The sequence below is a fragment of the Protobothrops mucrosquamatus genome, unplaced genomic scaffold (genome assembly GCF_001527695.2).
Source record: "Protobothrops mucrosquamatus isolate PMUCROS unplaced genomic scaffold, P.Mucros_1.0 scaffold766, whole genome shotgun sequence".
NCBI lineage: Eukaryota > Metazoa > Chordata > Lepidosauria > Squamata > Viperidae > Protobothrops > Protobothrops mucrosquamatus.
In genome coordinates this window covers 277,647-291,728 of record NW_015387034.1, presented here as the reverse complement: position 1 = coordinate 291,728, position 14,082 = coordinate 277,647, and the positions used below count along the sequence as shown (strand labels likewise).

The 14,082-nt window shown below is 35.2% G+C and overlaps 1 protein-coding gene across 2 annotated transcripts in view; it reads right to left on the bottom strand.

Moving 5' to 3' along the window:
* Nucleotides 1-14,082, bottom strand: part of PDE5A (phosphodiesterase 5A) — a 77,388-nt gene that overhangs the window by 61,713 nt on the left and 1,593 nt on the right. Inside the window, exons 1-2 of one of the 2 annotated variants that reach the window (XM_015818578.1) lie at nt 13,783-13,881; nt 3,279-3,855 (exon numbers count right to left, since the gene is read on the bottom strand). In XM_015818578.1, the coding sequence (XP_015674064.1) occupies nt 3,279-3,855; nt 13,783-13,808 (603 nt within the window). In that variant the 5' untranslated portion in view covers nt 13,809-13,881. Of the gene's footprint in view, nt 1-3,278; nt 3,856-13,782; nt 13,882-14,082 lie in introns of those variants that run through there. The other variant, XM_015818577.1, reaches the window with a different exon arrangement.

Genomic DNA, 14,082 nt, shown 5'->3' with positions numbered 1-14,082 from the left:
AGATGGATTGTTTAAGTTTAGAGTTTGGAGTTAGAGATATTAATATTTGTTTACTTGTAGTTGAATGTTAGCCTAGGTTTGGTTTGGGAAGTCCGGGGGGTGGGGGGATGGGATAAATCATTGTGTAATACTTGTGATGTATTTCTTCTTTTATGATAAAAACAATAAAATTCTATATTGAAAAAAAAAAAAAAAGAATCTCTCCTCTGTACTCTTGATAAATGGAAACTAAGCTGCAGATGTTTCAAATGGTAGGTTCGAAACTGAGATCCAGGGACCATTTGTGTCCATCAGTGGCTCACACAACCTATTCAGGTGGTCAGTAAAAAACGCTGCGGAGTAAGCAAGAATAACTGTACCTGACTTGTGTAATACATCCACTTCAGACATCCACTTTATTAATTTCCCATTCTCAGTTAGAGCTTATTTTTTTGACAATGTGGTCTTAAATCTCCTACTTGTTTAGTTGGTCAATATTAAAGAGAAAAATAAAATGAAATAAAATATGAGCTGTATATATAGTTAACTGTCTTTAATTTTAAATTAAAGTAAAAAAGCAAAGTAAAAAATACTAAATATAACAAAGATATACTGACAGCCAAAAATATTCAAACAATCCAATGAGGGAAAACAGTCCTAAAAACTTGCTTTAAATTGATTCTAGAGCTCATAATGTGACACTTGGGGAGAATCTGAATTGAGCCAGTTCAAACACGCTGGTATGAATGCTTTCTTTGGCCCTTGAAAATCTGGAAAATTGATGGCTTCTTTTATTAATTTCTAACCTTTATTTTTCATTAACAAAACAGTTACAAGATTTACCACGCTGTGAACCACAGATAATTTTGTAGATCTAAACATTTATTCTGATTAATAATTAATTTACAAAAGTTCCCAATTTAAAGGCTAATGGACATCCAATCTTTTTTTTCCTGTGGATAAGAACATATGTATTTAGTCCCTTTCTGTCTCATGCTTCCTAAACAAAAGTCTTGAATGCCATAAACCGAATTTTATAGAATAGTGAAGAATTAAAGTATAATGTTTCTTAAGAAGACAGTTACAAAACATAAGAAGTTTCGATGGTTTATTTTCATAAGTCCGAAGTAGTTTCGTTTACAAGACTTAGTTTAAAGGGTCTTTCAGTGGGAGTTGTCAATAAAATAGACCTAACAAATTAAAATCTTTATTTATTTTCATGTTAAAAAGTTCTGCAGAGGAACACTTGTGATGTGGTGGTCATTGGCTAACTATCTCAGTCATGTAGTACTGTAGCACCATTTTTATCTGGAGAAAAACATAAAATTAACAGAGATTATGTTAATTTTATATTTGCATCTACAGTATATATTGTATGTCTCCCAATCCTTTTTACTGTAAGGCCTAGTGTGAATTATAAACCATGCAGAGAAGGAATAGAACATCTTGAGTAGAAGAATTTAAATTCAAGTTTGTACTTCTTGCTCTGCCGGAGACCCATTACTTCCAAATGGACATAGTATTTAACTAGAATGGCTAAGATTTAGTGATGTGCTATCCTGTGAGATCATTATAAGAAGAAAGGCCAGCACAAAGCATGTGAGATAAGTTTTGCTCAGTATAAACAGGGCTAGGATGAATTTATGTTTACAGGGGTTAAGGAAAGAGATTTGGGCCTCTAGTAAATCAGTTCACTTACAATGCCTACTGCCAAAAACATTAAGTTCATGCTGGGGAGTATCAGAGAAAGAATGCATAACAGGATGACTACAATTATATTAGGCAGGCACACATAAATACAGTTTATATATAAGTATAGTTTTATAAATAAATAAGTTCAGGTCACTGTCATTAAATTGGCTATTATAGAACTGGAAAACATACAAAAAACATACTGTAACAACTTATCAGTGAGAAAATGTTGTGAAAATTGGAGCTGCATGGATTAGAAAAAAAATTGAAGAGATAAATTACAGAAGTATTCAAAACAATCTGTAGTATCAAGAAAGTAGATCAAGAATTTTGTTCCAACAAACCTCAACTGAAGGAGACTGAGGAAGATGGAAAGTATAAGAAAGGGCAGCCAAAATGATTGGATGTAATCCATAGGGATCTTAGCTAAAAAGGACAACAGAAACATTATAGGGTAACTACAATAGTAAAGGTTATGAAAAATGCAGATCAGGAGATGTTTTTCTTCACCTCACACCATGTTAGAACTTGGAATTTCTCACTGAAACTAAATGTAGGGAGACTCAGAAGAAATAAGATTAACGCAAATCGGTTAAATGACCCATTTAGAGATTAGATGATTACTTTATCAATGCCTATTAGTTTTAATTCCTGTATCTTCTGGATATATCATCTACTGGGGAACAACATGACTTGAATAAATAGAACTACTTCCATTGCTTGTGGTTCCTTGAACGTATTTACTTGCCCAATACTATTCTTATGTTCTTAAGGCTATACACCAAAAGAAAGAGAAGCACTGTTATTTGATTAGCTTTACTTAGAGGCCATCTGCATTTAATTCTCCTGAATTGTTAGCTAGTTAACAGCCATTCTTAGAGCTTTTGATGTTAAGAAAAATAATATAATTAATTGGTGGTGCCTAAGCTTTTGGGATTTTCCCCCTTTCTTTTTCTTCTTTTCAATCCATTATCCTTAGGTGCCCTTTGTTTTAGATTAGAAACCTGAGGGCTAAGTCTTTGATCATTTCTTTACCTTGATTTATAGCACCTTCTAATGTCACCCAGCCATTGTTATATTGATACAGTAATAATGAGGTCAGGTTATATATCACTTCAATAGTGGCTGGTTGCTGATAGCAGATGTTGTAGAGCATTGGAGAAGAAATGATCTGTGTTACAACTGACATTTGTAATCCACTTTAGGAATAATTTGCAATAAAGACTTTTCAAAAATATTTAAATAAATGATATGATAAAATTATTACAAACTTACACAACTTAAAAGGGAGTTATTAGATGCATCAAACATAAGCTTTCAGTTGTTTGTAGAAGGAAGGATACTTCTGATGTTGGTGAAAATCTACTGGTGATTACCAGTTGCTGAGGGAATGCAACTAAAGGAATGCTTTTGTTCCCCTTTCCTATATGTTGTTTCCCACTGACAACTGTAAAAACATGATGCTGGACTAAGCTGCTTTTGGTCAATTCAGTATAGCTTTCCTTACGTGTGTTTTGTGTTTTTCCTGCTCTAATCTATTTAAAAAGCAGCCTCTCTAGATAAACATGTTCACAAACATACACCCCATACAAGCATCCTTTATTTACCTCATAGGCATTCTTGATATTCAAAGGTTGGCCAAAAGCTGCCACGTGACCTACAATTCCTTTGTTCCATTCCAAACGGATGCAGTTGTTTGAAGCTTCTTCTAAGGTGGAACCTTCTGCAACATCAAAGAGTCGGCTGATAAGAAACTTCTCATTGGAACTGTCTTCACAGACCAGAAATAGGGAATACCGATCGGCAGCTATGAGTTCATTGATGTGCAAGAAAATTTTATGACAAAGGGCTGTGACATCCAGGTGACTAGAAATATCCTTCACCAGTTCTAAGAGTCTTGAGCATTGATCCCCTGCATTGGTTCCAAGTGTCCGAGATTGGAGAGGCATCTGTTCCTTCTTTTCAGTGCCTGACAAGAAGCTCACTGTTCCAACAGAATCTTTTATAACAATGGGCCTAAGAGGTCTATCAAATTCAGAAGCAGATATCTTCCGAGTCGGTGGTGTGGAATTAGTGCTTTCAGTCCGTGTGGAACAAGCACAAGCTTCACTGTGATGTTTGGTCCCTTCTTTGCACACTGGAATAGTATGAACTCTCTCAGAAAACCATGCATTGACCATCTCTCTGCATAAGAGAAGAATACAATAAATAAGAAGACAAGCTGCAGAAGTAGTGTCAATACTATGAGAAAAGAAGCACATCTGTACAGCCATATCCTCCTTTGCCTCAGGATGTTCTCTATTTAAAACTAATTCAGAGACTGTCTTTAATGCATAACATAAGCTAGCAATATATATGACACCCTCAGCGGTATCTTGCAATGGCCTAGGTAAAAAAACCAGTCATCAAAACATTGTAAGATTTTAGCATCCCATGAGATGTTGTAGATAACCACTGAAAACTTAAAATCTCAAGGTATTTTACATTTTTAACATTATTTTAGCTAACAGAGGAACTGGAGGGCACCAATTTATCAACCCAATTTAGAAACGTGTGCTTCATAAACAGGATACTGTTTTGCATCAAATTGAATGATTACGTTTTTCTATTTAATCTCAGATGCTCATATATACATATCCTTCTTATTCCTGATAAATTGAGAAATATAATAGATTTTAGACATAAAATATAGACAACATATAAAGCAGACCTATCTTTAATTACTCCCCCACTAAACTAAAGATTCAATGCAAAACCTTCCAAATGTTTTTATTTATTTTCATTTTATTTATTTATTTGTATCCTGGCTTTATTATTTTTACAAATAACTCAAGGTAATGAACATATCCAACACTCCTTTTTTCTCCTATTTTCCCCAAAACAACAACCTTGTGAGGAGGATTGGGCCGAGAGAGAGAATGACCAGGCCAAGTTCACCCTGCTGGCTTTCATGGTTAAGGAGGGACTACAACTCATGGTCTTCTGCTTTCTAGCCTACATCAAACTATATTACTATAATATATATTATAAATTGGGATGTATTGCCAGAGTCAACTATTCACATTCTAGTTATTTACTTATTTATTTAGCATACATCTATTTATTCAAGTTGCATGGAAAAATATTGAGGTTCTACTTTCGGAGCTCTGGATTTCAGTATTTGGTACTTCTTTCAGTTAGTCATTGAGCCTATTAAGTTATATTCATATAGTATGTTCAGTGCCCATGAAGTAATGCATATATTGTATTGCTCATTGGTTAGATACCTTTTCATTCCAAAATCCTCCAGATTCTAGTCTTGATGTCTCTTTATAGGATAGGGAAATATTTCTTTGGGGAATATTGTCAATCATTGTAGACAATAATAACGTAAATAAGGTAAGTCCTTTTGTCCTTAGGAAACTGTGATGTTATTGTTTAGTAAGAATATCAACACAAATAAATTAGGATTGAGAAGTGACATAGAATACAAAATGGTATGGCACTACAAAGCTCTGAAGCAGAATGATTATCTTGTTTCATTTCTCACTACTTCATGGTACCTTTAGACTTCTGCTGCAGTGCTCACTAAAGGATCTTCCAGGCCAGGCAGGTCCAGCCCAGGCCATGATAAATCCTCTGCATTTGTTTGGTTAGAAAAGTCAGTTCCAGTTCTTTTTATGCCTCTGGGTTCCCCCCAACCTGCCCTAGTCAATCAGCCACTAGTCCTTTCATGCTGCTTGTTCCCTGGGAAAAGACCTTGACACCTTCTTCAGGGAAATGATGTAGTAGAAAACTGAAAGATGCCTTCTCCCACAGCACTATCATAAGTATTTTCAGAAAGGGTTGCACTGAAAATGCTCAGTCTCGAACCCTTGGCATAAACTATGTATGTCCAAGCTAAGCAGCTTCAATGAAAGCTGTGTAATCCCAAAGCAAACCAATCTGACAGCATTGGACAAGAAGGCAGAAAACAGCCTTCTCGTGCAGCAAAGACCCACATTTGTTAAGATGAAATGGTAGGTTTTTTGCTATGGCAAAGTGAATCAGATCACCACCACGGCTTGAATCACTTTGTTAAAGTGAACCTTTGTCCTTTTGCACAGGTCTACTAGATTTCACTTGGACAAGAGTGAAAACAAGGAGGAGACGTGAAATGGTGTTATTATGCTGGACAGAAAGTTTGGCTGAACAGTTTTTCTGTACACACGTCAACATTTTGCTAAAAAATCTTTTTATAAAAATGAATTCAAAAGAGTCACAGCACTGAATTATACAAGAAAAAACCCTTAGTGATGGCTCTATGGAAAAGCCTGATAGAGGGTTTGAATGTGAATTCAGAAGGGAAAGATGATAGTTTACATACAGATGTATGTCTTTTTGCTTTAATATGTATGCTAAGCATACATACTAAAGCTATTTCCGGAATTTGTCATATTTTCAGAATAAAGTACAACTGATTGCTCTCATGGGATTGAATTTGCTTCTTCTCAAAGTACAGGTCTTGGAATTCAGTAATGTTACAAGGTCTGATTGTACAGAGCTTTATTTTTTTTACAGATGGTGTACCAATGATTGCCAACTTTGCAGATTATAGTTAGATATAAACTTCTATGGAAATTAAAAGATTATGGTTTGTTAGGGGCAGAGAGTAGTACTGATGCCCAAGCTTTCTAGAGCTGAGTTCTAGTTCATTTGTGCCAAATTTTAGGGATGAATGTGGATAGGAATATGATGCTCACCAGAGATGGGTTTTTTTTCTTCTTATAAGACAATAAATCATCCTCTGCTTTCCTCTTTCTAATATAAAATGCTATAACCAAACATGATCCTTGTCTTTGTAAATATGAAGATACTCAACTGATACAGTATGACTATGCAGAGAGAAAGCTAGAAGAGAATTCTAATATTTGGGAAGGAACCTATATAGGCCAGTAATTATGGTACCAAAAACACTATTCACCGATTATAACAAAAAGAATATGTTGTGTTTATGAATATGTATATGTATTCTCCCTGAAATTAGGAAAATAAAATCAAGTGGGGCTGGAGAGCCCCTAATACTCTTCCCAATTTGTAATGCGTCAAACTAAACTAGATTAATATGGATTTTTCCTGTTTTTTCCTCACATAACAAACTATTTTTAAAATTGAGCCAAGTATTAATCAACTTGATACTTTCAACTTTCTCTGCTTGGTATTATCCAGCTATGGTTAATTTACAGCCAGAAAAATCAGTCTGACTTAAACATAACCCATACATAATTACAAACTTTACAAAAACAAAAGAATAAAGAAAATCTGTCTTTTCACTAGGAAATCTAATACATGCCTACTCATAATATATCTTGCCGAGTTCAGTGGAGTTTATTCCATTATATCAATATGGAGAATTCTAGCTTTAACCAGATGTTTTCCAGTGGGAAAAGCTGACATATTCCACTCCCTAGAGTGTTGACATTTATATAAATGTCATTTTAACTCTAATTTTTAAATAAATTGATTTTAGGAATAAAAACAAAATATTTTTCCCAGTATGCTATTCCTTTCTCATGATAGCTCAGTCCAGCTTTATAGCAACAAGGCTTATAATCAGTAGTGGGATTCAAATATGTGAACAACCAGTTCTCTGTGTGGATGCTGCTTCTAGAAGTCCATTCTGGGCCTGGCAACAAAAAATTAGCTACTGGTTCTACCGAAGTGGTGCGAACCGGCTGAATCCTACCCACTGCTTATAATTAGGCAGTACCTATTAACAATTAGTAATAAGGGACACCAAAATCTGACTGAAATTTGGGAGATCTGCTTAGTGCATAGCAAATGTAACACTGGATTTTTCTTTTAACACAGAGACTCTATTCTTAATCCAACAGCAGCAAAACATTAAAAGTTTAGAACTAATGGCATACTGGATAGCAATGGTCACTTTGCTCAATTCACTACTAGGTAAAGATCTTCAAAAAGTCCTTTTAGTCTTTCTGATTTAAAAGGGCCTTTTACTGTATTCTCTTGTTGTTGGTTTAAATTTAGTTTAAATTTAAACTAAATATGGTTTTTGAAATCTGCTTCAGACTTTATGCTATCTTCTTATTTTATTATTTATTTTGCATGGTTTATAGTCCACTCTATAAAAAAGCCTCCAAGCAAGTTACAGTATGCTACAATGATAAACTCAACAACATAAAAAGATCAAAAGATCAAAACAATAATAATAATGATGTCCATTTTCCTAAGATGGTCACCAGTAAACCTTACCTAGTATTGAAAGTTCAATGAAATAAAATTCTCTTGAAAAATCTTGTACAAATGAAAGAGCTTTACATTCCATAACATGGAGATAAAGAGTTATTGTTTTAATTGTGTCCTGCTCACTTCATAGCAGAGAGAGACTCTTGGACCTTCCTGAGATGTTCTCACCAGATGCAGACTCAATTCTGGCAAGATAGGGCTTGATGTTACCAGGTACTCATTTGTTTAGTCTTCATAGGTTGTTACCAATTGTTAATAAACAGCACAGTGACTTAATGATAGAATTAATCCTGCCATGATTGAATTGATCCATCAGCAGTTCCGCTCCCACCTTCCGGACCAGCTGCAGTGGTGGGATTCAAATATGTGAACAACTGGTTCTCTGTGTGAATGCCGCTTCCGGAAGTCTATTCTGGGCCTGGGAAAGAAAAAATTAGCTACTGGTTCTGCCGAAATGGTGCGAACTGGCTGAATCCCACCACTGACCAGCTGTAGCTTGGAAATCATTGCTAAAGGTGGATGCCCTTCATAAAGCAATTTCCAGTAAGCCAACCAAGTGGTGATCAAAGCATGAGTTACTCACACCAGAACATTTTGGTTTAAGAAGGATTATCACTGGCTACAGCTTCCACCTGCTGTTTAAGCATTAGCTATAAGTCCAAGATAATCTCCCAAACCATGCACAAACTTCTTCAGGGGATCATAGCCTGGTACACAGAAAGTATTGGAACCAATATTCCTGGGTATTTACTGATGTACAACAGCTCAGACCTAGAGAGATTTAATCTGAAATTATTTTACTCTCTCTGTTAAGTATAACAAAATAAAATAACTAAATAAAATAACTAAAATAACATATCATAGGATTAGCTATACAAGTATTACAAACAGACATATTTTTGTAAATACTTAGCATTCCAATATCACAGCCTAAGAAGCCCAATATATAATCTCTTCACCAAAAGAGAATTTGATTATTTTGTGTCTGTTTTCTTCCTATCTTCTGCAGATGAAACAGGAAGAAGTCAAAAGCATGACATGGTAAACGGCATCAGCCACATTGCACTGTGATTTGTGTTTGACAATATACACAAAAACATTCAAACAAGGAAGCAACTGAAGCTTTTATTTAATTTAAGACAACATTAAAAATTGACAGTTGCCCCAATGGATATTACATTAACCAGAGTCAAATTACAGTCCGTACTAAATTATTTTTGTATAAAATTATCAATTTTTGTTTCTTGCCAGCTTTTATTTTTAGTTAAGGCAAACAGTATGATGTTTGTTAAAGTAAGAACCAAAAAGGTGCCCTTGTGTTAAATTGTTATTCTTGGCCACCTAGCAAGTTAGCTTATACGGCTTAAGATCTAATTATGAAGAATGCAAGAATAGTAGTTTAGCAATATTAAGGATTTCTCATTGTCAGTATTGAGACAAACGTAGTAAAACCACAGAAACAGAGAGGTCAAGACTGCAAACAAAATAAGCAGATTTATTTACTCTTCTATTTTTATTGCCTTCTGATCCCATGCTCAAAATATCAGAAAAGTAAAACAAAGCTTAAGAGTTACCAAACAGAAGTTATTCTGAGAGGGAATGATGAATCTTGAGGCTGGAAAAGTTTTTTTTTTCTTATTTTAACTCTAGTTTATTTCAACACTGTTCCTTAGGAGTGGACAATCCATGGCCTATGGGCTGAATACAAGGATTTGGCTTCCAGGATCCCTCTCTCAAGGCTGGGAAAGATTGATCTAGGCCAGCATGAGCTAATCTCAAGAGATATACATTAATAGAATCAAGCATTTATGTATGTGCATTTATGAAACTAGCTTTCAGGCACAGGCCAGCCTTTTTTTTCTGGAATTAAAAAATCCGTTCAGTGTGGCTTATTAGAACTTATGAAACATTTGTCCAACTGTCAAAGCAGAAGGAAGAATCTGCTGTGAAACTTGTTAGCAGGACCATATTTGCTTCTCTTGTGTCATCAATAGACCCTCTTAGCATAAATGTGTTACTCAATCTAGATCCACCTTTAAATCTTCTGATGATTTTTTTAAAAAATAAACATATACCATTCTATAGATTTATTCTGAATCCAGATTTATAGTGGAAGAGGAACAGTTATTATACTACAGAGCAATTCTGCTGTAATTTGGGTTTTTTGCTGGCTAGAGATCATTAAACAGATTAATTAGAACTTTGGGGATTGAAGAAGGAAGAATACAGCCAAATCAAATCTTATTGCAAGTCTGAACTAAAAATAGTCACTTTTTTATCTAATAGTTTTTAGTCTCTTGTTTCATTTAGAAACTGCTGTGGACAAACCTACACAAAAGATGGTGGAAACGATAGGATTCAAATATCTATCAGTTGTACCCTGGCCAAGTCACAGTCTTTTAGCCCAATCTACTTCACATGTTTATTTAAACACCAGTCTCAACCTTATAGGTTTTTTTTAGAAACAAACTAAGAAGTGAACATGCACAATACCCAAACAGAAGTAATTCCTTAGACAAAATTGCAGGAATTTTTCCACCTGTTTGTCACGTGTGAAAAAAGCATGTGAGCATAGAAACCATTGTCAAATATTATTATTTGGAAGGCATATAAAACTGATAGAGATCTTTTGCATATAGACACGTTCGATCTTTTGCATATTAGACAGAAGTCACGAATGATGAGCTGCACAGATGCTACATTTGGCTGGAAAATTTCTTTTCCATCATGAAGATTATTCCCGCTGAATGTAAAATTATATATATGTACATTAAACATCATACAAATTCACAAAGTAACACATAGTTTGTACAAATCTTTCATTCTGCAAATGTGTCTTTCTCCTAATACTAACACCCTGCAACTCACCCCTTGAAAACGTTATAACATTTAAGTTACAAAACACTTAAACTTTAAATAACCCCTTAAAATAGCATCACTATCCCCTGGGTAACTGGTTTCTTAACCAACTACTTGATACTCTCAGAATTCCAAACCTTATTGCATACATATGCTGTATTTTAAAATCTCTTTGTACTAGCATATTGTTAAAAAAAATGGTAAAATTAGGATGTTGCATAATTACTTATTATCACTAAAGTTTCTAACTTGACATCTTCAGTACTAAATGTTCTTAATCTTTAATTCTCCAGTACTAAGATAAGGAATTACTCATTTTCTTATTAAAAAGAGATTGAATTCTGAATCAGATATTATTTCTTTCAAAGTTTTACAAAAGAAAAGTGGTATTTTAGGAATATTTCCCTTTAAAGATTTCAGGATACAAACTTTTATCAAAGCATTCTGAATACTTTTGAAAAAGTGGGGCATAATTCCTTCTAGGTTTTAAGTACATTAATGCTGAATATTGTCATTCACGAATTTATTTTGAGAGCCTAAATCCCAATAATCATCTGATCACAGCTTTTTATATTTACAGTACTGCACATACACAATCTCTTTTGAATGTGTACCTCTGAAAAGTGCCATGTACAGTATATTTATATAATCTGAACTTTAGTACAACTCCGATATCAATGCAATCCCAACTCTCCCTTATAAAAATAAAGCTTTGTGAAAACTAAGTATGACCATGTGGATTATCATAACAGCCAAAAACTAAATCTTAAAGCTGTAACAGAATAAAGCAGCACTGAACTACACTCTTTCCCTCTTCTTTTTATTTCAGATACAAAATGAAATTTAGCATTCCTTTGAACTCTTAGGCAGATCAATGATATTTTTCCCTGTTTCAACAGGTATAAATTTGCAAAATGAGAGTTAAAGTTTTGATTTCCATCAAACTTACTCTCCTCTTAAAAACAAACAAGCAAGACCTTGCTGAATGCACAAAGTACAGTTTCAGCCTAATTTCAAACAGTCCAGAGAGTAAAAACTGAGGCCTATCACATATATGGCATTGTGTTTTGTGTAACCTCCACCCCATTACAAATCTTTCTTAAAAACATATAATGATTTATGGCCTTAAAAATTATATATTTATGATCCTAACTTTAAAAAGAAATCAACCTAATTCCAAGTATACATAGGTGTATCTATTTGCTCAGACTGCTTTTAGATTCTTATACTGGAAACTGGTATGGAACACAATAAAATTACAAACATAAGATTGTTATCCACACACTTTCACATGACAGTAAATGATATTAAAGGATTTGTATTCAAGGAGTAATACATACAGTATAACTGATATGTGAAGTTATTTATTTGAAACACTGATATTTCTCAAAACTGGTATAAATGGAACTTCTCTGATTGTCACCAATAAATACATTTTTAAAAGAATGGCTTATATACACTGCTGCTTGTACATGTTAAAAAATACTAGCACAAATACAAAATTTGACACTTGATTCTGTTGTATAACAGTATAAGGTACACCAAAGTGGTATAATTACAGCTAATAATAAACATTTTTCAGTTCAAGTTATCTTTTAGGCAATCCATAGATTAGATGAATTTATTACATTACCTTATTGCCATTATTGCATATACTGGAAGAACTGTGAAAATGTGCCTATTTTTAGAAGAAAAGATATCTATAGTATTTAATATTCATTCCATACAGCTGTAATAACCTAATTAAATATGACAAGTGTGTCCATGAAATTCAATGATTAAAAAATATTCCTCATTAATGAGCTAACATTTCATCAATTAATATACCAATCAAACTTTGCTACCCTAGCTATTATGCATATACTAATAATAGCCATTGCCACATAAACTACATAATATTCTTTGGGATATAGCAACACTGTAGGCATCAAAAGATATGTATAGACAGCATATATACTTATAATAGGGTGCACTTCATATTTAACTGACATCACATCCAAACAAAATGCCTTTTCATGTTTGTGGTTATAGCTTGCAAATGTTATCATTTATAATATGTACTATTGTGCATGAAACTAAGGCTCTGGAACATGCAGCAATGACAAAGAAATGCATGTCTACATTCTAGCTTGTCACGAATTATTAATTTTTAGATGGCATGCTACTCAGTTTCGATTAATGTATTTTTAAAAGCATATATATGACATTCTTACCACAAAACACCAGCATTTTGCAAGGCTGGTTTCAAGTATTTTCATCCTTTTCCTCTTGCTCAGTTTAATTACCCCTCTCTCCAATACCAAATCCTATGGGACAGTAACTCCCACTGTATCTGTTATATTTCCCTTCAATATATTTTAAATGCTATGGGCTGGGAGAAACCCCAAATTTGGGTTGGGAGAAACCCCAAATTATATACAAGAGGACAGGTTCCTAAATAAGTAAAGTGCTGTAGGATAAGTGTGATACCTATGACAGGTTTTGTTCCATTCTGGGTTTTTGTTTGATATCCCTCTTAGAGAGAGAAGAGGCCATACAACTTGCTTCGATTTTGTTTTCCTTTTCAAAGCATGGGAAAAGGGTAAAGACTTCGTTAGCCGCAGATGGGCTTCGGGAAGGCAAGTGACCCGTGCAACCTGCGAGTCAATAATTAATGGGAACCTCTCGTCTTACACCATCTCAGATGGAGAGGCACATTGGCGTCAAACTCATTCAAACCCCATCCATCTCCATGAAGTGGTCGGGAAAGCCAAGGGGGCAGGAGCAGATGGTGGCAGCCGCTGGAGAGAGGGGGAGCCTAGAGACAAGTCCGGAGGCGATCAGAAAATGGGCTTCGCTACGGCCGGAGGACTTTATTTTGGTTTGCCGCGCTGACCTCTCCCCGCCAAGCCACCCAGGAGCGTTGCTCTCTTTGCGCCGCCTTAACCCGCTTTCTTTCTAACGAAAACTATTCTGCACTGAAACCTGACTCCCTTCCTAAAAATAGTTGAAGTCGCGCGAGCAAAATCCTCAGCTCGAAAGTACCTCGTTTTGTCTCCAAAAGGCAGCATGTCCAACCTAGAGATAAAAGAAATCCAGGCGAGCTCCTTTGATCTCCGCTTTGGGTCTCCAAGAAACTCTACCCGAGCCCTCTTCCCCGTCCCCCAAACCCCACCCTCGGCTGATAACTTCTTGCCCTGGCCTACTTGGAGCCGCTACGGTGCAGCGCTGCCTCCTGGCGGCGGAGGGAGGCAGCGCCTCTTTCGCAAACGGCTACTTTCGGGATCAGCCCCCTCACCCTACCCCCCCACCCCACCCCCACCCCGGAGCTGAGCTCCCAAAAGT